This window comes from Podarcis filfolensis (genome assembly GCF_964270895.1).
Source record: "Podarcis filfolensis genome assembly, chromosome: 9".
NCBI classification, from domain to species: domain Eukaryota; kingdom Metazoa; phylum Chordata; class Lepidosauria; order Squamata; family Lacertidae; genus Podarcis; species Podarcis filfolensis.
Window position 1 is genome coordinate 39,769,149 of NC_139610.1, and position 26,812 is coordinate 39,795,960.

At 39.2% G+C, this 26,812-nt stretch overlaps 1 protein-coding gene across 4 annotated transcripts in view; it reads right to left on the reverse strand.

Annotated features, from left to right (window-relative positions):
• Positions 1-26,812, reverse strand: part of DCLK2 (doublecortin like kinase 2) — a 72,580-nt gene that overhangs the window by 29,214 nt on the left and 16,554 nt on the right. For 3 of the 4 annotated variants that reach the window (XR_014552145.1, XM_083631156.1, XM_083631158.1), the window contains exons 2-6: positions 25,246-25,580; positions 11,107-11,209; positions 9,202-9,321; positions 7,472-7,522; positions 4,247-4,341 (exon numbers count right to left, since the gene is read on the reverse strand). Coding sequence is in view for 3 of the 4 variants with exons in the window: in XM_083631156.1 (XP_083487282.1) it covers positions 4,247-4,341; positions 7,472-7,522; positions 9,202-9,321; positions 11,107-11,209; positions 25,246-25,580 (704 nt within the window). In the remaining variant the exon portion in view is untranslated. The remainder of the gene's footprint in view (positions 1-4,246; positions 4,342-7,471; positions 7,523-9,201; positions 9,322-11,106; positions 11,210-25,245; positions 25,581-26,812) is intronic. The other variant, XM_083631157.1, reaches the window with a different exon arrangement.

Sequence of the window (26,812 nt, forward strand, 5' to 3'; positions counted from 1 at the left end):
CAATTAATAGTTCCCCAAAGTGCCAACTAAGGCTTTATTTCAGCTCCATGTGTTTTGCAACACAGGTCAATTTTTCAGGAACAATCTGAAAGTTTCAAATTAGGTAGCACAGCTGAAGCAGCTTACACAAATATTTCTACCTATCTGGCACCACAAGGAAGGCAAGACAGGTAAATGATATTTACATGGGCTGCTTTTGCAGAATTTGGAAGTCTCAAGAGTATGGGTTCTGAAGAGTATGCATTCTGAAATTCTTTTAGCTAGCACTTCTGAAAGCAAGTTTCCCCTCTTTAAATTCTCTCCAATTTCTTTGTCTCCCTCCTGGTTTTCTTGTTTCACTTTCAGATAATGTCTTTGCCCTTTTCAGTCTTCACTGTACTCTCATTTAAAAGATTATCACACAAACTTTCATCACTTGTCACAGGGTGCTTAAAATACTTCTCTAGCCTGAGCTCAAGATCTGTCAAAATGATATTGGACAGCACAAGGGAATGCAAGGTCAGCATTTTCAGTGCCTGGTTATGCAGCAAAATATTTTAAATCATTTCACCAGCAATAATGACAATAATTCAACTGGCAGATCAGGTTTTATTGTAAGATTTCCCAGGACACCAATATGTGCCCAAAGCAGTCAACAGAAGCTACATTATCAAGACAGCAAAAGGCAACACAAACTAGATCACTGACAGCGAGTTAAGTTTAAGAAAGACAAAAATAACACTGTCTGCCAGACAAATATGCAAGATGGCTGCGACAACATCTGTACATTTTTTGTTGATGATGATGCCCTGGATGGCTCCTGCACCAAAATAATACAACATAGTTCTTTCAGAAGATATTTTTGTAATAGAACCAGAAACAAGACAGACAAAATAGATTACTATTTATTGCATCTATTACTTATTTTCTGCTCAGTTCAGTTGTTTTGTTTAAAAGCACAGATTTTGTTTCCTTAAAAGCAAAGAACACTTCATAAAAATTAGTATCATGGCTATGAAATTTAAAACTAGGATGGATGAAAATAATCTTTCAGATAACAAAAAACTAACAGCACAGTCTAAACCATGTCTACATAGCACTAAATTCTACTGAATTCAATGAGGTTTATGCCCAGGTATGTGGGGTTAGGATTACAACCTAAACTATTTTAGACTTTTCAATTTCAGTCAATTGTCACAGGACACAGAATAACAATGGTAATCTTTAGAATAATGTATTATGTTGTTATCTCCTTTCCAAGTCACTAGAATCGACTACATTATTCAGCCTAATTGACAACATTTGCATTTAATGCTAAGCTATGGTATGGCACTATATGACAGCTGCTCCGCCATATCAAGCAGGGAGTATATTTGCAGTCCCATGTGATTCTAAATTAAAGATCACGTGGTGGGGGGAATATGGCAGCATCTTGGCACTTGGGACACAATGCAGCAAGGAAGTGGTGCCACTAAAAAGGCACTGCTGCCCCCTCCTCATGAGTAGTCCTTTTCAGCATGGCATCCTACATGCCTTATGATTTGAAGGGCTGGGTAGAATTATTTTGGAAGTGTTCTCTTACTGGCCTTGTGGCCCCTTCTTTTTTGACAACTCCATGCAGTCTGTTTTATGCTGCAGTTTGGGTGATTGGTGTTGGTTATGACTTGCAGGTTGAATTAATGACAAGCACCTAGAGATACCTGCATAGATGGAGGACAGCCCTAGCTACAAAGGCAACTCAAGATAGAGTTGCAAGGAGATGGTCCAGAATGCTGGCCAGTAGGAACAGGGTTGTACACAGTTTCTCCTCTCCAGAAGCTGGTGAGGAACAGCAGGGCTCAGCCAATCAGCTGGCTTAAGTCAATTGCTCTTTTGCCCCTGCCCCTAGCTTGGTCAAGAACTCCACAGTCTGCATTCTCAGCACAGCCTAACATATTTGTGCTGCTTCTTCCTTTCACAACTCCATGGTTACTGGAGCTGACAGCAAGGGTACCCAAAGCAGCTCTCAATTAGCCTCTTCGGCCAACCGTAAGGAAGGCCAAGTACTCTAATATGATATAAATTCTTCTCTTTCATCTCAAAGAGTCTATTGGGCTTAATGAAATCTTTCAAAGGAGGTTAGCACTAGAGAATTAACATATTCGAGAATTGTTGGATGCATTTTTTTTTGTTTGCTGCCGACATACGTAAATCAAGATCTATTTAAAACTAACAAGAGTAATACAATTTCTAATTGTCTTTCTTTCACTTTCAGACCAGTCAAAAGAACATTGTCCTGTATTATTCTGGATGCAATTATATTGGTGTGGCTGCCAAGTTTTTCAATGAATCAGCAATTCAGCATTTGTGCTGAGTAGCAAAAACGAAGCTGCACAAATTATAGCCCTTGATTTCCTATCCTTGCAAGTAGGCTTTCCAGTTAAGGCAGTGGGGTGGGGGGGCAGGGACATGTGTTGCAGAGATGTGGTGTTTGTCTGGTAAGCAGTAGTGTCTGAAACAACAAATCTATTACTTAAATGAATAAATAAACTACATGAATGTGATGTAGATAGCCAGTCCTTTTAAGCAGCATAACATGAATTGAGGGTCTTCTAGCAATCCAAGCCATGTAACAGGCAAAAGGAGGTACACACAAATCAACATGTTTAAGAATCTACAACTCACATACACAAAACCCCCCCCACAGCTTTATTGCAATTCAAATGAAGTATTAGGATATAAATCCGAATAGAGATGACAAGGCAAGGTTTTCAGCTGATCGTTCCTTACCAATTTTGCTAAGATGAGTACTAAGTTACAACAGAGGGAAAGACAGAAATTAAAGATGGAGACATGCATCTTCTGCCATGCTTGAGCTTCAGCATCACTAAATGAAGAGACATGGCAGAATGATCCAGGCAGTGCACAGAAACCAAGTATTTCAAGGAGACCAGCCTACACATTATTTCATCCTAAGCACAGCTCAGTTGTTATAGGGATCTCTTAAGGAAAGGATAAAATAACTAAGTCACTTAAAAACAAACAAAAGTTTAATTTTACTCCTCCTCATGGACAGCACGTGAACAGAACAAAATTCAAGCAGATACATAATAAAAATTTATCAAGAGTATCTGACTGTTCAGTGGTACGTATACTTGTAATTGTTGTATTTTAGGGGTTAATTATTTGAACGGCATATATTCCTGTTGGACATTTTCCCAGAAGCATGGGTGTTGGGAATGCATTCCAGATGCAGACACAAGCATTGTCACAAGCCATGTTCTAATTCAGATATATCAGTTAAGATTACTCAGAACCCAAGTGAACAAAGCACAGCTGAAGTGTACACCCAAACAGCTGCATACTGGAGAGATAAAATAAAGGATTTTAACTATCCTAATTCTCTCAATAACCGACTGTCTTTTAAGACATGCACTAAATATAAACAAATTGAGCATGCAAAACGGCATTCCTCTTTCTATGGTTATTGTTTTCACTGTGTTTGGTTTGCTGCATGGCCTTTTTTATTAAGGTTTAGTAGATTATGGTGCTACACTGTTCTTGCTTTTAAATGCTGCAAGCTGTCAAGTACACACTTGACAAAAACGTTGTGTATAAATAAAATCGACAATGAAGGATGAGATAGAGTTTATTGACTGTACTGACCAATTTTACTAAACACAACTATGAGTTCAGCCCCTGGCCCCTGACGGATTGGTAATGGAAAGGAGCTCTGTTATGGGACAGATTTCTCTACCATGGCAGATGGCTCAGCTTCACCTCCATGGGCAGTAGACTTCCATTTTCAATTCTGCTAGTGGTAGTAGGCAGCAGCAAGCCCTGAAGTGGGGAGTTTCAGGGTGCCGGAGGCTTGGGATTTGCTGGATACTACATCCCATGGATCCTTGAGGGACAGGCTTCTTAGCAATGGTAGCCTGGAGCTGACGGGGGGAGTCGTTATTTCCCCCCCCCCACTTTCCACCCTGGCTGGTGGATCCTTTGCTGCCTCCTGTTGCTCTTTGGCCCAATTTAGGGCAGCTCTCTAAGTCAGTGGATAGAGTTTAAACCAGAATAATAGATTATTTTACTCATTGCAATATTGGGTTCAGCCTACATTTTAACAACTATGCAACTGCTTTCATGCATTGTACATTGCAATGGAATAATATTTTTTTAAAATCATTGCTTAATATAGCATGAAGCTGGTGTTTTCTTGCAACCACAAAGGCAATATTCCAAAGCAGAATTAGCATTTAAGTTGAAATAGGGCAAACTTTCTAAAACATACCTTGAGTCCCCGAAAGCTGCCTGGGCTTGTTGGTGAGGAACTAGAAGATTTTGTTGATTTGGGAGTTGAAAGCTGGCTACTTGGAGCTCCGTTTACTATTGGGAATAACAAGGGCAAAAGAAGGAAAAGAAGTTGTTATCACCAATAAAACAAAAGCTGAAATTCCTGTTAAGATATGATATGTTCCTTTTAGATAATATCCTGTTAATCTTTGTTAAACAGAGCAGCTAGCAATAAAATATACATAAAGGTAGGCATTAGCTTAAAAGCAGCACGATGCAGTGACCAAGGGCTTGCTAAGACCAACAAGCACACAGCTGAGCCTTCCTTCTTAAGATCTAAGATTTCTTTCCACAGCTGTGTTCTATCATTGGTTTCCCCCTCTCTCTCTACCTACTCAAAGACACATTTTTTTCTGGCACATTGCCTACTCTTTCCCCTTCATCTAGCCACACTATCCTTTAGCTTTTCTACATCTCAGAACCTCTTCTATCAAAGCTTTATAGCATTCAGACTCTCAATCTTGTCTACATAGCTTGCCCTGTCCCTACAGCCTATTGTGATGTTTCAACCACAGCCCAAATGACTTTTCACTTGACTCAACAATGGAATTATATCAACATTCTATGGTGCTGGGTACATTCTTCCACAAATTAAAAAATGTAGGCGATGGTGAACATTTCAAGGTTATCAGGTCACATCAGCCAATGGGTACTTGAAAAATAATCATGGCCACAGAGCAGTTTAATATATTACAGAGTACACTGTATCCAAATTACCAAGAAACAATTATAAAAGCAAAAAAAAACCCAAACAAACCCATGTTTATTTTCTATGTGATCATTTCTCTTAAAAATAAAATACTTGAAAAAATTATTTGCATCTCCTTCCATGTTGAAATATGCCTTTGACAAGAACCAGCTTCCCATTAGTATGCTTTTAAATATACAAATACATTTCATATTTTAATTTTGAGGGGTTTCTATATATGTGAAAATATGTTGCTTCCCCTTCAGTTCAGTCTGAAGTGGGTTCCACCATTTCGCACAACTTATTAGCTTATTTGCAAGGCTCTCAGATGAACAATATATTCCATGTCTCCCAAGGAAGAAGTAGTAAGAGGAAATGTTCCAAAGAGCAAGATTGATTTCAACTGCAGCTCAGTTAAGGACTGCTGCTCCTTTAAGAAAAAAAATTAGCCTGCCAGCTAGACATTCGGTTTCCATGGAAATGCTAGTTACCACCTACACTTTTTCAGCTGTGTAAAGAATATCTATAATGGGTAACAGAACATTCATTTAACAGGCACCATTGTTTTTGCTGTGTGAATGCCTGCAGTGATGAACCTGTCTGAAAACCAAGTCTTCCAAACTAGCTGCTTTTAAAAAGGAATTTACTTTTAATTATTTAATATTTAGGAGCCAACCTGCTGGTGCGACTGCACAGGGAACCGTTATTCTGTGGCATTATGTATAGGTACAGTAAATAAATAAGTAGAAGTTAGCATCTTTCCACCAAGATGTAAGAACCAGCTTCCAAGATGTTCTAGAAAGGCATGTCCAACAAGTCGATCACAATCGACAGGGACAGGTCAATCACCTCACATTAGTGGTTGATCACTGGCTAGTAGTGACCCTGCTACCCGTCCCTGGTGTTAGCTGTTTGCTTTGTCGCTACACCAAATTGTAAGCACATATTTTTCTAGCAAAAAAGCTCCACAACTTTGGCTCCCCCCCCCCAAAAAAAAGCTTAACATTGGCAAGGACAATGGGTAGATAACTGCCAGCTTTTTTGTACTGGGAGTAGATTGCATTTTCTTGGGAGTTGGACGTGCCTGTTCTAGAAGAAGTTAACATTTATGGGAATAGGACGATCTTATTCTATTGCTGTTTTCACTTCATCCCCAGAATCTCTGTTTTAAAAATAGTTACCTATAGAAAACACATGTTTCTGACCTTCATATGTTCATGCATACAGCTTATCCCACTTTTGTATTATTACACTCCCTAACACTAATCCTTCCAAGGCAGCATTGTCCCTTTAGCCTAAAACTATGACTGTGGACACACTATGCCTTTCCAGCACGTTCAAAGCCCATTATTTTCCTCAAAAATTCTGGGCACTGCCATTTGCTCCCTCACAAAGTTACCGTTCACAGCAACCCTTAACAACAGTGCCCAAAGTTATTTGGGGGAAAGAACGGGCTTTGAATGTGCTTTAAAGGTATTAGTGTACATTACCTGAGCCAGCCTCAGAGTCCCAAGCAGCACAGCTTCCCACCTGGCCCACAAACAAAACATTACAACATGGAAAGAGAATTTCCTCCCCCTTGGGGCTGCAAGAGGGACCTTGAAATCCTGTCACTGTCCTTATCACCCAGAAATTAGGGACATCATACAGACGCTGCTTGGTTCTGGGACTCCTTAGTTAGGGTCCACACAGACACTCCACCCCACAGAAAGCAAATGAAAAACTTCCTCATAACCTCCCAGTAGCTATGTTCAAGTGGGAGGAAATGGTGGACTAGCACAATATGCAACCTACCTTCCAGAAGAGCACATGGGATAAAGGCAAGCAAGCAAACTCCACACACAATAAAAAAACATACGGAGACAAAATGATTTGCTTTTTCACTCTGAGCAGAAGCAAGGCAGCTTATTTCAATTACATTTTTCTATTGCAAGCTAGATAAATTCCCAGTGTTAAGTCAGGTAATATAAAACTTTGATGCCACCATGGACCAAGCAACTAGTTTACATGGATCAGTCCACAAGTTAATTAGTGTCTTAATACTCACTTGCTTCTCTAAATAAGTAGGCATAGTGTTTTAAAAGACACAGTACTCTGTTTCAACTTTGAGCTTTATTTGCATGCCATACCACACCTAAACTTGAATGTAAGTTTTGGGAACCATTGCTGTCAGCTAATATTGCTCATTTCATACAGAATTTTAAATATACTGCCCCCCCCCCGTACTACTTGTGCACTGGCTGGATTATATCTTAACAAATTTAGCTCCATTGTATACTAACCACAGGTGTCTGATGCCTAAGTTCTTCCTTTCCAAGGTCTACCTAGAGACAGGATAAACTCACCATGTCTTTGTTTTACAAATCATAAAAACACACAGTGCAAAATAATAGGCACACAGAAGCAGATGGAAGGGTTAAAAATGACAAGGTAGGAGACAAGTGTTGGTACACAGCCATAACTGCCATGGCTCACCTGGGGATTTTGCTGAAGAGTAAGCACTGGAGTAATGGCCACCCCTCTTTACTGTATTCATTCAATTGACACAAAGGAAAAAGACAGGATATAGGTTATTCAGAGACATGAAAGGAAGAAAGATAACATAAAAAGGGAAAAAGCAAGAAGTGGTTTCCCAGAAAGGCTTACAGTGAACCTATATTTACTACTATGCATAGTCCAATTTAAAGTAATTTAAGAACTAATAGAACTGGAGATCCAGATAAACTGAGTTATATGGAAATTGTTTGAGTTGTGGGAAAGGTAGGGGTGCCATATTGGAGATGGGATAAAACCACCTAAAACAATTAGGTCTGTTGTGCCTACGGATCAAATACTAACTTTACAAATGCATCATGAATGCTCAAACCTTTCGCATCTCCCCAAACCTTGGGCCTGAGTCTATGGTGTGTGGATGCTACTTCAATAACCTGTTTGTGATAAAGTCACCTGGTAGCTGCCCTCAGCTAACCTGCCAACTTTCACCTCAGGTGGTTAATTATGTGTCTCTCATTTCCAGTCGCCTATTATGTTCCAAAGTCTAATTTCTCTTTATGAATGGTTATGCCACACAAATGAAATATGCCACCCAAAAGCTGAAAAAGCCTAGAGGGCAAGGTAATAGGCTTGGGTGGGTGGGTGGGGGACTTTTAATATTTTGCCTGGGAGAGAATCTCATATGACTCTGCAGTAAGAAAACCAGCAAGTCTTTTGCTCTATGTTCAGGTCTTTAATGACAACAACAGCCAGTAGACTTATTCTGTCTTCTTCCTTATGTACACTTAAGTCCAAACTTCTGGATGGTACTGTTGGGCCACTGTACTGAGTAGCTTTTTGATTCAGCACATCAACAATCTGTTGTTCTCCGGTTGTCAGTGAATCACTTTCCCTAAAACATTGATATTTTAAAATACTGACACTGGAGCAGGACTGAAAGACATAATCAAAAACATAACTGGGGCAAAAAAACCTAATATAACCTGAACAAGCACTATAAAAAAAAGGGGGGGGCACAAAGAGATAGGAAGAAGGAAGATGCATTTTGTGTTGGCTAAGGATACCAAAGAGAAAAAAGGAGTAAGAAAGTCATGGGCCTCAAAAAGAAGAATAGAGTGGATGAAGGGAAAACACTTAAATGTGTACAACTGAATTTATTCATATTCATCCTCTGCAACCCTTGCATCTCCCTCAGGCTTGGGGAACGTGTAATTTTGCCTCACCTTTTTGGGTGAGATTAAGGTGAGAAATAGGGGGTCATGGTGGGGCACTGCCATTAAGGAAGAGCACATGTCAAAAAAAACACTTGTTACTACACGAACTTCCATGGGCACCAAGGTCTTCATCAAGAGGCCTCTCTGCAGGTTTTATCTGCTGCCAGTAGTGATGTAGGTGGTGATCTCAGACAGGGCCTTTTTAGTGGTGGTACTTTGCCATTCTTTCCCTGGTGGTGCTTTTCTGCTATAGACTTTGTTATTTTTCAGTCAGGTGTCAACCCTTTCATTTGCCAAGGGTTTCTAGATGCTGTTTAACAAATGATATTTAAACAACTATTGGCTCTAATTTTATCGTTCTGCTGTTTTAAAATTATTTATTTTATTGGTAGACATATTGTGTGTGTGAGCTGCTGGGGATTGATGAGCAGAAAATATATTAATTAAACAAACAAGGTTCTAAATGCACATTTCCCCCATCCACCCAGGCAGCTGTACCTGAAGCTGGTGATTTACTTCGACGTGAAGGTCCAGGGCTTTTAGATCCAGGGCTTTTAGATCCAGAATACCTTGATATCCCACATGAACGGGAATAAGAGGATTTCATAACACGACATTCTGTAAACAAACAGATGGATAGCAGAAGAAATATTTTTAGAGTTGTAATCACTTCCAACAAAACCACCTACCAACTAGATTTATCACCCAAACATACTCATTTCATAAACAGTTTTTCTCAAATGAATCAAAAGAGGTTTATAAATTTGTAAGCTTATAAACTTGTTGACATCTGGTCAAATGTTGGAAAATTATTTTTTCCCAGGTTGCTTTAAAACTACATTTGGTTGTTTATCCTGTTACAATAGAAGAGTGTACATATGAATTTTATATATGTCTCATCTATGTTGGAAAAGTAGATCATTTATTTTACAAATAAAAGAATATAAAAGAATGTTAACATATTGCATATTTCATCAAAACTGACTGGAGCAAGTCCTCTTCCACCTGTTCACACCAGTGTCTTTCCGATCCAACTGTAAGCGTAATTATTGTGCCCACTGAGACTGCAATCTGTTTGCTGCTCCTACATGATGAATAGGCAACACAATGTACACTAGAAGTTTTAAACTGAAAGCTGAACTGTCCCTTAGACTACTGTGCAGTTAGCTATTTTAATAAACAACAGTCTCTAGCAAATCTGTTTTCTTAGGTCCTTCAGCAGAACTCTATGATTCAGGTTCATATGGATCCTGGGGATTAGAATGCCTTGATGCTCCATATTGCCTCTCCAAGAACCCTTTGTGTCTTATTGCATCATCCCATCATCTTCCCATCATTGATGTGCACAGGGAATAATGATAGTGGTATATTTTTCTAGATGGCATGGTTTCTTTAAACTGGACCGCACAAGACCCTCCAATTTGCAGGAATGTATGTCCTTCCCTCACAGGTCCCCTTTACAGAGTTTAGGTTTTCACAGCGGCGGAACTTGGGGTCTCAAATTTCCCACGAAAAATAGGTGCCCCCTCCTGCTTCTTGTGCTCCGTTCTAAATCATAGTTGCAGTGACCCCTGTTGTGCCCCCAAGGCTCAGTGCCCAGTGCAACGAAAGCAGTTACGCTCCTCTAAACCCACCTCTGGTTTTCATCTATGCTTCCAGTATGGAGGTCCTGGGCTGCCCAGACAACAAGAACCTACTCTCAGCCTTGCTGATGTGGTCCAAAGGAAAGAAGAACAATACATTTGCCACCAGCCTAGCTGCATTTGTTGTCAGAAGAAGGCATACAAGGCAAAATCAAACTGTCTTAGGGACTTGATTCTACTCTGGATTTGTGTAGCATTTATTCCTTAGCTTTTTCTTCTCCCAAAGATATCCCACAAGGCATTGAAGGTTTAGGATCAGTGTTCTCCTAGATTGGCTACCTTCCCAAATTGATGAGCCTCATCTTCCCCTCACTTCCCTCTACATCATCTGCAGAAACCACCTTCTTGACCCTTAGACCCACTATTGGTCTTGTCCACTCAATCCACCATAGCCTGTCTTCGCATGCAGTGCAAGTACCTAACTCACCAAGGGTTTGAGACCCATTGGCTACCTTCACCTGGTTTAGCCAGCCAGTCAACGCCATTTCCCAGGGTGTGGCCACTGTCGCATGCAGCTTCTAGGAGCCACAGGTGAGAACTGAGTAAAGGGTGGGGATCAAAGGTGGACAAACTACTCCATAGGGAGCATGGCATGTCTTCTACCAGAGGTACTACTCCTCCACTAACACCTGATACACCCCATTTACAGTCTTTATCAGTGCAATATATATGGGGGGGGTTATGCAGTCGCAATGTCACTCAGTGCTTTCATAAGCACTGAAAGCTTATGGTTCAAAACAAATATACAGACAGTACTTACCACTGTGATCTAGTACAAAATCATCTTGAGCATAACGGTATTTCTCAGGTCCACAGGCAATGAAAACATCATCATCACCAAAAAAGTCTTGCAAACAGGTAACCTTTTTAAAAATAAAAAAAGCAAAGAAGAATATTACTGAGTGGACCAGCTAAACTAAGGAGAGAAGTTTACATTTTGTGCTACCTTTCTGCTTTGCACATAGCAAGGGTAGGCAACCATTTTTCTGTTAAACACTGCATTTCCTGAGGAAGTACATAGTCAGGGGTGGCAGGAATTACACCCTCAGTATCCCATCTCAAAATCAAAACATTATAGCCATTTCATTTTTTAAAAAACAAATTCCCTGAAGATTTGTCTGTAACTTGGCAGACAATTTAATTTTGACTGTATCTACTCTGAATGAACTACTGTGCCTACAAATTTCATTCACTTCTGTTGAAAGGGGAACAAAATTGCAGCTATTTTATAAATTTCCTGGTAGTGCTAGAGAGTACAAATGAGCTCAGCTGTCATGAACTGCATTGAGATATCTCGGCAGAGCTGGTCATAGCGGGAGAAGAATGGGACAAATGTGCAGAACTGGATCCTGGAGAGGGCCAAGAGATCTAGGAAACGCTGGTCTAGATGGTGGGAACGTGCCCAGTTTGTTGTTGGCAGAGATTCCCACATCAGTGTTATGGGCTGCCTTGACTGGCACAGTAGAACTACCTGACTTGACTCTGGCAACCCACCTTGTTAGTGAAGTATCTTCTGTCCCGAAAAGGAGGAATTCAAGACTAGAGCAGACAGTGAGGCAAGCCATGTCAACCACATGTCCATCACTAAGAATGCTGCAACGGCTATGCTGGTGTAAGCAGACCCAACCTACTCGTAGGTGGGCCTGCTGGCTTGCCTAGTCCCATATTTCGGGACAACAACTGTGCACTTTTAATTTCTGGAATACAGAGTTTAGCTGAAGGAGTGTTATTTTTAATGTAATTAAGTTTATAGGGAAATTTTTAAATTATGTCCACTTCTTCATGCAGATGTTGCATATGTTGTTGTTGACTTTGCTGTCTGGTCTTTGACCACAGAAAAGATTGATTGATTGATTGGTTGGTTGGTTGATTGATTGAACGAACAGTCCTTCAAAGGGGAGCTCAGGGAGCATGTTAAGTGTCAAGACATTTTAGCTTACTCCTAACCATGTATTTCAGAGCTCTGCTGTGAACTTCTGACCTGTGTAAACTGTGGTCTGATCTACATTTGGGCATTGCAGTGAATTTCGGAATAAAGCCTTTAACAATAACTGAGCTGGGAGTCTGAGTACTGCAACCATGAGTGGGAACCAAGGCACCAAAAGACTGAAATTGGGAAGCCTTTGATGTGCCTCAGGTCATGGTGAACTGTTTTCTGAAATGCTGAAACTGGTTCCTTTCCTTTCACCACCACAGTTATGAGATTACCCACCATGGGGGATGATACGCCTGGATAATGGGAGAGACTATTTTTTGTGGCTATTATTCTGACTGGATCTGGAAACACTGATGTAACTGCAACCTGGTCATGTATTTTAAAATTAACTTTTTAATGTGACAATTATGTCGATTCAGAATAAATGGCAGGCCTTCTTTACACAGCTATGTTTAAAATAAAATGGAAAAAAAATATTAATTTCCCTTATCTCCCCCCCCCTCCCCTCATGAAATGATACCAGAATTTCAAAACAGAAGGGGGGGGGGGAGGAAATAAACAGAAAAGAAAAGGAAGAAAAAGCTATTGGCGATTTTTTGGGGGGAGTGTATAAAGAATTATAGTGCGATTCTGTGCATGTTTACTCAGAAGTAAGCCACACTGTTTTCAGTGGGGGCATACTCTCTTGTAACTGTGCTTAGTTTATTATTAAAGCTGCAATCCTAGTTTTATCACTTTCAGTCCACTTGTCTAATGACAAAACGTGCATTCATTACCCTCTATGATAACAGTAAATATGAGCTGAAGTACAGGGAAGGTTTGTTGCTGCCTGCAGTAGAAAAACACTCAGAATATCAATGACTTTCAGCACTCTCAAAGATCATTTGTACAAGGCATCTGAAAGCAGTGCAGTTGTCATAGCAGCTAAACCAGAGATAAAAGCTGGCTGAACTTACAGTAAGACCATCTGTAGGCTGAAACATGTAGCACTGAGCATTTGTTTGATTCTATTATCAAGCTCAATGACACAACGTTCTCTCCTCCCAGTATCCGGTTAGCTTTAGCATAACCTCATGATAAAGGATAAATGTCTACATAAGTCTGGAGAAAAAGTAATTCACCTCAACATAGTTAAGCAGTTTTGACAAGACAAATACTTAACTCTTTCCTAGCCTGCCTGATCAACAGGAATATCTATCCTCTGTACAGAAAAAATAATAATTGTTCCTCTCTTTGTAAAGGTTTAAAATTAACCATACTCTAAGAGAAATCATACCCACCCAACTCCCAAATATGATTCAAGCCCTCATTTGTGGTGTTCATTGTACAATAGCTGGGAAAGGTGCATGCCCACACTATGAGACCACAAAAGAAAACCGAACACCCTAAGCTCTAAAGCAATTTTGTCCCCTTTTTGTCCATTTCTCTTTGTCTACTTGTTCCATGATCTAACACAGATTGGGAAAGCCCTTTTGTGCAGTGCTAGGCATGCAGCTGATCCTTTTACAGTAGCATAATAATAAATGTAAATAAAATACTAAGAAGGGGTGAACATCACAATGAAGAACAAAGCAGGGGGGATTTGCAAATGTAGGAAAATGAGTACTTTTATTTGGAATTTGAAGAGAGGTGTATTGCAGCTATGACGCTCTGCTTTTCTGAATGCAGTCTCCAAGTTGAATAGTCACATGTGAATATGGCTACCAAAACCTGCATTTTATGAAAGTTATCTTTTTCAGATTATGAATACGATAAAGTAAATATACAAAAGGATTATGGTTTCTAATGTAAAGATTTTCTGCTGACTATCTATTATGTATAAGTGGACTCCTCCAATGAGCAGCAATTTCATTATGTTTACATTTGCACATGTGGAATATATTATTTGAAAAGTATCTGAACAAGCAGCACATCCCCATGGAGAAAAGGGCTTCTCAGCCATGCTTTTGATCACCTTCATTAGCTTTCCATTTAATTTTATGTTTCCATCAGTTTTGGAAGTCCCTGTACTGAAGCTGATTTCTATTGTATTCATTTCACTTTTTAAAGAAAAGCAACACAGCTCATTTTGTTTATAAGCTAAAGCAATCCTGGTCAGCTATGCTATTCTTGCAAATCTAAAAGCTTACATCTGGGGCTTCTGAGTGGAACCATTCCAGGATAGTTACATTGCTTCCAAGGTGCAGTTAACAATGGTCTCCTGAATTTGGCTCGCTTCCAAGTAAATGAAAACAAGCTTGAACTGTTTCAAGGCAAATAGTGGATGACATTCTTCTTTCAAAAGGAATAAAGCCTTGATGAAAAGAAAGCAGCCCTCAACCTCAGATGCAAGCTGTAGTAAAACATCAAGCTAGGGAAAGACAGTTAAATTCTCTTTTGTGCAAGATCTAAATGCCACCTATGGCCTTGGACAATATTAATGTCAAGGAAACAGGATATGGTTTTAACGTTTTGAAAGAGGAAATGCTCAGTTTAATGGACAAAGGAAAGGAAGCTTGAGTGTACAGCACACCCAATAATAATTGGCAGCGGAGTGTGAGCATGTGTATGTGTGTTTTTAGTTGAGAAATAATGACAAGCAGCTCAACTAGAAATACTCAGGACTATACAGCTGCAGATAAAAACTTTGTAAATATGACACCAGATGAAGACAGTGAGCTATGGCAAATTCAATGTATTTTTCAAAACGTTTTTCAAAAAAGCATTTTCACAGTGTTTTTTAATATATGTGTAGATTCCACCTCAGTGTGAATCAGTGCTCACTTTGCATGTATTATTGAAATATAATGGCATCTAATTAGGGACAGCACCCTAGCCTTAATCACAGTCTCCTCTATTACATTCAATAATACAGGTACCAACAATCCTCCAAGCAACATGGCTATACTCCGAGCAGAATACTTTAGGTTGAAGATAATGGGAAAACCTAGTAAAACCAATGTGACTTAACTCATTCATTACTTTACTTTGATTTCAATTGCCCTACTCCAAGAATGACTAAGATGGGATTCAACTAACTGTAGGATCTTTGAACATGGTTTATTGTTCTTCTCTGATACATTTACAAAAAATTTTTTTAGGGAAGTGCAAGCTTAATTGCCAATTTACACATTGTATTTCTAATCACCATTCTGTGTCTGTTCTAATTTAAAGAAGAACTCCCTCATCCTCTCATGTTAGTACATCCCTATTAAAATTAATGTATTGTTCAGCTAAACTGTCTGAATCCATTGTGTTAATAGTTTGGGGCCTTAAAGTGCAAAATGCAAGGAAAGCTTGCTGTAGAAATAGGTCAGCAACTCATTTCCCATTTCATATCTGCCACCAACAAGCCCAGACCTAGACTTAAAAAAATTATCTCCGCAGCCTGCAGCATATAGTAGAAGGTGAAAAGGCCACTTCAATTCCTCCCTGCTGAATAGCACTGCTTGCTCAGACTGCAGATTGTTTACTGTCAAAGCGTCACAGGCACTTTTATAAAAGGACCTGCATGGGGCAGTGGGAAGGCAAATGGATGTAAGTGTTTTAATTCTTGTCCTTAAACACTAAACCACTAGATTATCTAGGGGCTGAAACCAAGATACAAAGAAACACACAGTGTTAGCTTAAAGCAACTATAGCTTAATGAACTACATTTTAGAAATAAATTCTCCATAGCTGATGCTTTCTGCCCACAAACAACCCATTGTACTGTCAGAATCTAGAGACAGCAGGGTGTTAAATGGTTCTGAAATATCAATGCATGATAAATTGGGGATTTACCAAAAGGGTTTGGCAGATCAATTTGTACGTATAAAAACAAAAGGCACCAAGCAGCTTATCTGTTGCTGAAGGTATGCTACTAAGCAAAGAAAAAAGCAAACATAAATATATTTGAGCTATCTAACAATACAGGTTGCACCTAAAATAAAACTCTTGCTTACAATTAGAGTATTCCCAAGAAGGGAACTGCAAGAAAAACATTTATCCCAGTATTTCTAATACATAAATGACTCACTGGCCAACTCAATTTAGTTTGGAATAAAAGATGCAAGATTAAACCAATTAAAATGTCAAAATGCAAATTTGAGTTAGTCCTGTCCTCACTGGACAGACTGCAATTACAACTCCAGCTGTGATATGAGGCTGGAAAGAAACTGTGAAATAAAGCTAGATGTGTGTGTGTGTGTTTTAAAAAATAGATTATTTTATTGTATTTATATTGTTTGACTGAGAGGCAATGGAAATATTTTAAACAAACATTTCTATGAACAGGAATTCATGTTTAATACATTTAAGGTTCACATAATCATCAGGAAGAGGCCAATTCACTGGTACTGTGCATGCTTTGCATACAGATGGTCCTAGGTTTAAATCTTGACCTCTCTAGTTAAAGTGATCAGGTACCGAGTAATGTGAAAGACTGAGACCCTGGAGAACCAGTGCTACTCAGAATAGACAATGCTGAGTTAAACAGTCTAACCTAGCACAAGGGTGTTCCCTATATAGCTATCTATATTTCTTGAGTGGGCACCTTCTTTGCCATGTCTCTAACACAAATTACGATTTGCATGGACATTATCTTAACATAAAGGTAAAGGTAAAGGGACCCCTCATCGTTAGGTCCAGTCGTGGACGACTCTGGGGTTGCAGCACTCATCTCGCTTTACTGGCCGAGGGAGCCGGTGTTTGTCCACAGACAGCTTCCGGGTCATGTGGCCAGCATGACAAAGCCGCTTCTGGAGAACCAGAGCAGCACACAGAAACACCATTTACCTTCCCGCCAGAGCGGTACCTATTTATCTACTTGCACTTGATGTGCTTTCGAACTGCTAGGTTGGCAGGAGCAGGGACTGAGCAACAGGAGCTCATCCCGTTGCGAGGATTCAAACCACCGACCTTCTGATCGGCAAGCCCCTCTATCTTAACATAGATGCCATCTATTCACATTTCATGTTTTATATTGTTGTGTCTAGACTTTACACTGACTGTAATCAGGAAGATAATTCATAAGAGGTTAGTTGAGAGCAGCTGAAGTCCTCCCACTTGCACAGCATAATCCTATACATGGCCTAAGTAGACATTATATTAATGGTGCAGTTAAAATGCACCATGATGTGGCTGCTAAAAATCAAAGCCTCCCCAAAAATCAAAAACTGCCTCCCATGCATAAGTTTCCCGTACTATTCTGTACCATTGGTCCATGCTTACTCCTGACAGGTCTCTGTCGGTGTCTGGTTATGATGTTTCTGGCTGCTGAAAGTAGGTGGGTTATGAGTTCTATGTGGTGTAAATGGGCATTATTGTCTTGGAAGATGTTTAGTAGGGCCAATTCTGGGGTGATTTCTAATACTTGCTAAGTTATTTTACATAGCAGTGGCAGTTTTAATCTGAAATCTTAGGAGCAGGACTGCGCCCGGAACTCGGAAATTGCTCGCGCTAATGAAATGCCCTGTTACAAAATGCGTCTAGAAAGACAATGGGAGTTTCGAACACTGGTAACAATGAATGGGTGCCAACTGCAAATAAATATTAGGCAAGCCTGACAGTTTCAAAGTTTGTTGCTTTGCTTACTAAATACAATTAAATTAAACATGCTAATTTAGATCACTTACTAAGACACAATAAAATTCTCCAATGTGAATTAAAAATGTTCCAGTGCAAATTATCCTAAAACCCAATCTAAAATTCTGGATGACCTCATGCAGCAGTTTCAAGTAGATGTTAAACAGCATGGAAGATACTCCTCATCCATCTCCTGAGTGTTGTGGTCTCCATGCCAAAATTGGCCCTGAACCCCAAATGCAATGGATATAGAAAATCAGTCTCTAAGCACGCCTGTATTTGGTCACCGTCCAGCTGCTCAAGAACCTTGCACAACACAAAGACATTTGCAACCAGCCTATAGTTGTTCAAGTCTTCTGGGTCAAATCTAGGGTGGATACTATTGATTACAATCAGAAGAAAGTGGATCTATTCTAATTTCACGCAGAAAACTTAACAACTGCTTACAGTCAATGTGCATGCTGTATCATTTGAAAATGAGCCAACAACAATATTCATTATAGACAGCAAGGGAAAAGAAAGGATACAACCCCTTGCTGCCAATGGAATTCTGGAATGAGTAAGAAATTGAACTGAAATCATTATTCTTGGGTTTGTTGCCTGATCATCAGACAACCCAGGCAATATGACCAGAAGCATCTAAGAGTCTGCCAGTGTCGAAAGACTGAATATCTTTCTGTACTAGTTATTATTAATCAGGCCACTACGGCATACAAAACACAGCAGAGATTACAATTTAATATTCCAGTACAAATCCAAAAAAGATTATTCATGTGCATCTATTTGAGGACAACTTACAACCTTACTTACGAATAAAAACAGTGATTTGGAAATTGGAGAGCCTAACAGTGTGGTTAATCACTGAAAACATTCAGATTACTTTCACAACTGAAAACAGCATTCAGGAAACAAAAAATATAAAGCACACCCAACAGATGTGTCTTCATTTAACAAATTTATAAAACTTCATAATACTGAAAGAAACTCTAAAGAGAGGTCATTCTAGATTTCCTTCCAAAGCTGATAACTATTAAGGCTGTGCATCAGCCTCAGGTAAATCCTGGATATCAAACTTGAATGATTTGGGTTTATCTGGGATTTGCCCAGAGCGGTTTAAAGCAGCCCTGGACCAGTCCGAGTCGAGCCCACCCAAAGTGACTCAGGTGGGGGGTGGTCATGTGACTGCATGTTTAATTAGGATTTTAAACCCTAATCAAACTTGGGGTCGGTGGCAAGAAAGGGGAGAAAGAGACACAGGCAAGAATCTCTGCCTGTGTCTTTTCCTCCTGACCACAGACGATGTGTAATTAGGGTTTCAAACCACAATTAAACAACTAGGGCTGCAAAAGGTCCCCAGTTTGGTTCAGGGTCTGGAATGGGTTAGGTCCAGATCATCCTGGGTCAGACTGAACCTGACTCAAAGCACCAAATTGGGCCCCAGACTAGATCAGGTGGACATGCCCAACCCCAGTATATATCCACCACAGTATTAGCAAACATCACAAGGTGTATTGTTTATTAGTACACATACAAGTGTCTAGAGACAATGACATTTGATTATTATAAGCTAAAGATAAGCTGTGCATTTTGGCATATTTACTCAACTCGTGAACATCTCCCAAACGTATACTCTCTAAAGCAGGCATCCCCAAACTTGGCCCTCCAGATGTTTTGGGACTACAATTCCCATCATCTCTGACCACTGGTCCTGTTAGCTAGGGATGATGGGAGTTGTAGTCCTAAAACATCTGGAGGGCCAAGTTTGGGGATGCCTGTTCTAAAGAATACACAGCAAATCGAACCTATTTAGTTACTTCTAAGGATTAGTCTCTAAACTCAACTGTATTTAGAAGCCCAGGCTCACACAAACCACTTGCCAAATGCAGGCATGGGCGTAGCCATGGGGGGGGGCAGGGGGCAGCTGCCCCTCCCCCCGATCAAATAAAATAATAGAAATACTTAACTGACCGACCAATTATGTCAGTTCTGCTCCCCCTAACAAAAGTCCTGGCTATGCCCATGAATTCAGTTATTTTATCATGCATACGCAGTATGCATGACATATGTTTAAGAAAACAGACAGCTGCTGTATAATGCTACAATATACTTTGCATTATATATTCACAGAAATATGGAGAGTCATTCTTTCACACGTATATAAAGACACTAGACATTCCCAATCCAGTTCCTTTCAGAGCCTTTGGGCCAGAACTTCCATCAGCCAATGGCAAAACAGTGCAAGTTGCTGACAAAAAACATTTGGAGGAGAAAGCTATCGTACATTATCATTTTCATTTTATGAATGCACTGGTGATAAAAAGCCAGAGATTTAAAATGCCAACCGATAACTGTAGAGCCATCTAGATAACCAGAAGAATGTAATGGAAATAAGAGCAAATTATGAGGTCAATAGAAAGATTTATTGATTGTACCACATGTTCAATCTAATGGAGTGAACAGAATTACCAGAGAGGCAGGTGGTACAGGGAATGTTAGCTATGGAACTGTAGTAAAAAAAAGTTCCAAGCAGAATGAGAGGCAGCCCAAAGGCAGATTATCATCCATCAAAGCAACCTTCACACCATGGAGGTCTGACAAATTGGCAAGGATATTATAATATACGGGCTAAAGAACAGGATGCAGCTTAAAAGAATAACAAAGAAGCCGCTTTAATGAGAGAAGATAAAGTTGGAGGTTTCAATGGAATGGCATGCAGCTGGTTAAAATTGACAGACAAGTCCAAAAGGAATAGTGCAGGCTAGCAAAACAGCTTCCCATGCACCCTGTCCCATTCTCCCTAGCTATTGTTCTTCATTATTCACTTCGTTCCTACTTCTCTCAATTATTTTTCTACTAGGTGTTGATATTATTTTTATTAGCGATCTAGTTTTCTATCATTTTCTTTTAAAAATGTAATTATTTGTTCTCTTTCAGCTTTTTTTCCAGTTGTGGAGCTAACACGTGATCTGCAGGTGCAATTTTGAGGTCAAAATAGACCTGACATTACAAGGGTCACTTCTCTGAATGACCCTCTTGGGGATGGTGTTCTATCCTAACCCGCTTGTAGTCATATTTGAAATTATGTAAAACATAACATAGTTGTGTTTTTTAAAAAAGAAAAAACCCTAATGTTTTCCCATCAATTAGGACACATGCCTATAAATTCTGTTCAGAGTACTAACAATCAGAAGCAAACGAAGCAGTCTGTAAGCTAATTTTGCAGCTTCACCATATGATCTTGTGCACAGTGGAGAACAACATGGAATGAGGTGTACTGTTTTGGGAATGAAGGATAATACATTGATGTAGCACTGGGAACCAACCTTAGGCCTAGAACAGCAGTCATTTGTATTTTATTTAAAAAACAGAAAACTGTAATAGACAACTGTTAATTCAGTAACCCTTTTTAAAGTCTGCAGAGGTAGTGCAAATAAGAACAAAGCTGTATCAAAGCAAAACTTATTTACTAATTTACCTTCCAGCTAGCATGCCAGAATATAAACTAGACTGCCAAACAAGCTAGTTGATGAAAAGCATTGCATTTAGCTCCCTTCCTCCAGTTCTTAACAAATGTGTATTAACCTAGATTGGATGTGGAGCAGTCAGTTTTCTTGCAGCAGCTGAGAGAAAAATGCGTCATGAACCCACATGGTAGGATGTGATTCATTCCATACCATCCTTTCCTGTTATAATCATTACTGCTTGGCTTCAGTTGCTCTGCCATATAGTTGGGTTATCATTCAAGTGGTCAAAATTTCAACTTGAAATACTTGAAGGACTGCCTTTTCCCAATCTGGACCTGTGTTCTGCAAGGGAGGGATGGAAGATGCCTTCTTGTGATCTTGCTGATGGGCTTTTTGAGGGAATGTGGGATAGGAATCTTCTTGCTGGCAGCGTTTCAGTTATGGAACTTCCTCTCTCTGGAGATACAGCAATCACCCAGACTAATAAAGAGTTTTAGAAAGCAACTTAAAAACACATCCATTCATGTTGGCATTTGAGTGCTATTTAGGAGAACTAGGCTTAGGGTTGCATTTAACTGGACTCTGTTATAGCCTTGAAGACACAGATCATTTCATTCTGCCTAAAGGCAGCTACTGCAGCATTAATATATTTGGGCATTGCTTCTTTTGAACTTATACCACCAAAGAAGATTGTTACAAGCCAAAATGTGTCTGTCAGCATCAGGATACATTGAACACAACCAGATTATATGGTTAACATATTCTGAATTGTGTAGAGATGTATTATCTTCACTTGTGTTTGTATAGGCAATATTAATATCTATGCAGTATTTGGTTCATGAAATTTACAACTCCAGAAATGTATTTAAGCTTCGATATATAATCTTTGTTTATGCAAATGTTATACGTTGGATTTATGATATAATTTTAAATGAGGCACTTGTTTGTGTTATGTGCATTATGTGTCCTGGTTCTCTGATAATGCCTTTCACTTGCATGAATGGAAGACAAAGAGTGTATTTTAGCCTACTGCAAAAATATAAATGTTACATTCACTGATCTGCCTCTGGAAATCAGTAAACATGTTAATGAATGAATTGCTGGTTGACTAGCCATCTAATTTCCAAATTCTAGAGGGAAAGGTGTTGACATTTACAAAATGGAAGCCTATAGGATTACTTACATTCCAAGCTGAAAAAACACCTAGCATAATGTTGAAAGCTAAATAAAACAGTAATATCCCAAGGATACGATACCCTTTCCCCCCACAATTCACAACTGGTGGGGTTTTATGGGTTGGTGTTTTTGGTTTTTGTTTTAAAGCAGCAGCCTGCAAGAGTAAATTTTTGTCCTTGACTGGTTTTCTCCTGTTTGACTTTCATTATACCACAGAGAATCAAAGGAGAGAAAAGCTTCCATAAATTGACTGAAACTATGTATAAGCTACATAGGGGTTTTGTAAAGAGTTTTCACTTTAAATCTAGTTCTGTGTAGACTTCAGCAGTTTTTATCTGAAATGGAATTAGCTAATCTAACCAAATCACTAAAATACACATAACAAAAAAATGCAGTGGAGCAGAAGTTATGAGGGGGGAAACTGAAAAATTGTCTAGTAGCACCTTAGAGACCAGTTAAGTTTGTTCTGGGTATAAGCTTTTGTGTGCATGCACACTTCTTCAGATACACTGAAGCAGAAGTCACTAGACCCTTATATATAGTGGGAGGGTGGGATGGGGTACTTCTCAGAAAAGTAGTAAGAGATGGGCGATTGACTCAATGGGTTATGAGGTTTTGAGTGTAATTCAAACCATAGAATCTGGGGCTAAAGTATATAGCCTTTCACTCTAAAAAGAAGTTTTCCATTAACCTTTGAAAGCATGTTTCTACTAGCTTTAGGTACTGTTTCATTACAGAAGCCTAGTAACCTTCCTCAGAGAATTATCAAATAGCAAGTGTCTCCTTCCACCTTTCTGTCACACAATCAGGATCTGTTGCCAAGCTAATATCTTTCTGATAAAATGCGAAGGTTCAGATTTAGACGCACAAATACATTATCTACTGTTTATTAACAAACTGAGCTGATTTAATTTAAAACCAGGATCCCTGCTTCAAGTGAAGTGAATGCAAAAGTGGAATTAAACTGTGCAAAATGGAAAACTATATGGAAGAGGGGACAGAATTATCCTGAAGTGGAAATATCCTAAAGGTTTCCAGCCAGCCAGTCAAGAACAAGAGCATATCACACTTTGTGGAACATTTTGTTGCTGGCCCCCGTTTTGTTGCTGGCCCCATTTGGGCACTGCAAACTAAAATTAGTAGTGGATTTAGATTTTGTCATGGTGAAACCCTTGGCATATTGGAGTAGGGACTTAGTGGAATCTATTAGCCGGCTTCAGTAAATTACCAGACTATGCTGTGTTGTTAATAAGTACACATGTTTCCCTACCAGAGAGATCAATAACTGCAGCTGAAGCCATATTGTTTAGAGCTGCCCTAAGGGACAAAAAAACATGTTTTTGGTTTGCTTTTTTTAAAAAAACAAGTTTGTATTCCCCCCCTAATCTATTCCACTCACAGTGGCAGTTTCAGCTGTGCCTCATGAAGAGCCTAGAATAAAGCTTGGAGGTTATTTCTACAATCAAGATTCTGGGGCTCAGTTATCAACAATGTTATCCCAAATCCATTATGTTTCAGTAATATTTGACTACTACCTTGGGTAATTGACACTGTGGGTGTCCATGGTACTGTGAATTCAGCGCACCACAGATAACACTCCTGGTGATTATATGACCTTTTCTCACATAAGGAAAATTAAGCAATACAGGAGTCCCAGATACATGCTGAGTATTATTGAACGTCAATAGATGGTATAGCCTTGAAGAGTGCAATATATTTTAAATATATATTTTTTAAAAAATATGTACACCTGAGTCTTTAGGGAATGACAAGGCAAAGATCTGAAATGAATTCAAGTAAATAAGTGCCACATAGACTCAATATTTTCCTGTTTGAATAAGATTCAGTCAGTAGCTCAACAAAGGAGAAGCACTATGCTTCCATAGGCACATGATACTTGGACCCATTCTGGTTGACAAAGATTATTCCATAATCTGCTATTTATATTCTCCCACAGTAGCTTGCGAAGCAGTTTACTTATATAGCATGGGCTACAGTTTTGCCAATAGGGTCTGCGGAGAGAAAGAAGGCTATACCTTCTCATATAATAGTATATATGTTGATCTGTGGCTCCAGGCATACTGAGTGATTCAGCATAAATCATATTCTTTTACCAGAATGCATACTTTAACATTTGGGAGGAAATCTCTCTTGTTTTAAGAGCTTACTGTGTTTAAAAGTCTCATGTATGTGTAGGTGTTCAAGGTCTTATTAAATTCAAAAATCAAACCCTATGTTTTTTTTTTTAAATTCATCTATTATGATGTCAAGGAGGACATATCACAATATATATTTTTATAAGATGCTGAACTGTGCATTTCAAAAAGAGAAAGTAGAACATGATTCACCATTTAGAATTGAACTTCTAACAAACTCCTTTCAGTCTCTTCCAACATTACAATGATATATTTAAAAAGTGCTGCCCAAGCAGATTTGGAGGCATGAGCAATTTACCTCATTAGAAAATAAGTTCAATCAGTTGGTAATTGGAAGCAAAGTGCCTTGTCTGCCAAACTCTATAGTGTGCTTTCATCATGTTAAACTGCAGGAGGACAATACAAGTAAATGAACTTTCATCTAGGCATTGCCGCAATAAAAGAAAAAGGCTATTTCAATTTCAAGAAGGCAGGAATTGTGTTATATTGTCCAGTGGAGTAAAGGGGAAGATGTTTGATGAGATTAACTTGACAAGTACAGCTCAACACAGGCAAAGGTTCACTCTGGGTCACTTGAATATTTCAAGTAAATTTAAGATTGCAGTCTTGTAAATTCATCTTACCTGTTTTCCATCCAGTGTGCAAATTCTCTTGACAACTCCAGAATCTAACTTAATAGCTTCTGTTATATCAGTCAACACCTGGTCAAAGGAATGAGCAGTCTTTTTATTCAGCAAAATCCTCACAGCTTTCCGTGGCTTCACTCCACTCCGTATAACGGTTACCAGCTTGGGTTTAATGAAGTCTTTGCTCTCCTTCAGTTCACTTCTTGCAGATGTCAAAGATGTGAGGGATCGAGATGACACAGATTTTATGTTGACAGACCAATTAGGATTAACGTTCTTAGTGTAATCAACTTTCCGAAATGGCTCATTGGATGCACAGACATAGCTTTCACCTGGTGTAGAAGATGGGAGACAAAACGCAAACATTATTATTTCTTTCATTCCATTTATTTAATCTCCTTTGTATTCACCTGATATATCCCATCTACCTCATAGGTTTGAGAATGATTTTGATTTAAACCTATCATTGCACAAAAGTTAAAAAGAAAACACCACCCCATCAACTTGATTTCAACTAGATATCTTTCAGGCATTAGATACTAGATAATAATTCACCTATTAAAGCTTTTCTTTTTTTTACAAAGATGAATCTGGCTGAAAATTAAGCTCTTATTTCATTCTTTACAAATTGCACTTCATTATTTTAATATTTGGAAATTGCATTCCATCCCTCCATATACGAAACCTTACTTCATAATCATGCTAGGATTGGAGCAGCCCTATGCATTATAGCCACAGAACACATTCAGACCCCTTAGATCAGGGCTTCTCAAATTTCCTGTCATTAGGACTCCCTTGAGAGATTTGAAAAATGCAAGTGCTAGGAAAAATTGCATACAAAGAATTAGGAACAGAACATAGGAAGCTGCTTTATACTCAGATGCTGAGGTCAATATTGTCTACTTTAAATGGCAACGGTTCTCCAGGGTTTCAGGCACTTCTTTGAAGACACCAGGGATTGTATACCTAGCAGCTTTTGTATGCAAGGCAGATCCTCTGTCACTGAGTAGTAGCGCTTGGCCGTAACTACCTGGAACAGAAAGTCCTCCTTATAATCCTTCCTGCCCAGGAAAACAAATCATCACCCTAAGTAGATATTGCTACATGCAGTTCAGTGGCTCATGACAAGGGTCAGCCTCAAACTACCCAGAGGTTTCCAGCTAGAGCCCCTGTAGACGGTAGCACTATTAGTGTAGTTTCTGAAATGGAACAGCTAACAGAGAGGTAGCATGCAGATACTTAACAAATCAATCCACACAAACACAAAACTGGAAAGGAATTAGAGTTCAGTGGTGGAGCATCTTGGTTTATTTTTATTATTATTATTATTATTATTATTATTATTATTATTATTATTATTTTCTATATGCTAGTAGTAACACCTTGAACTTGGCCTGGTGGAAAGCTGACAACTAGTTCAGATCTCTGAACACAGGTATTATATGCTGACAAGGTCTCACTCCTGTAGGGTTCATGCTGCAGCACTCTGCACTCTTCCAGATCAAGTGCGAGGGAAGCCACACACAGAACACATTGCAGTAATCAAGTCTTGAAGTAACCAATG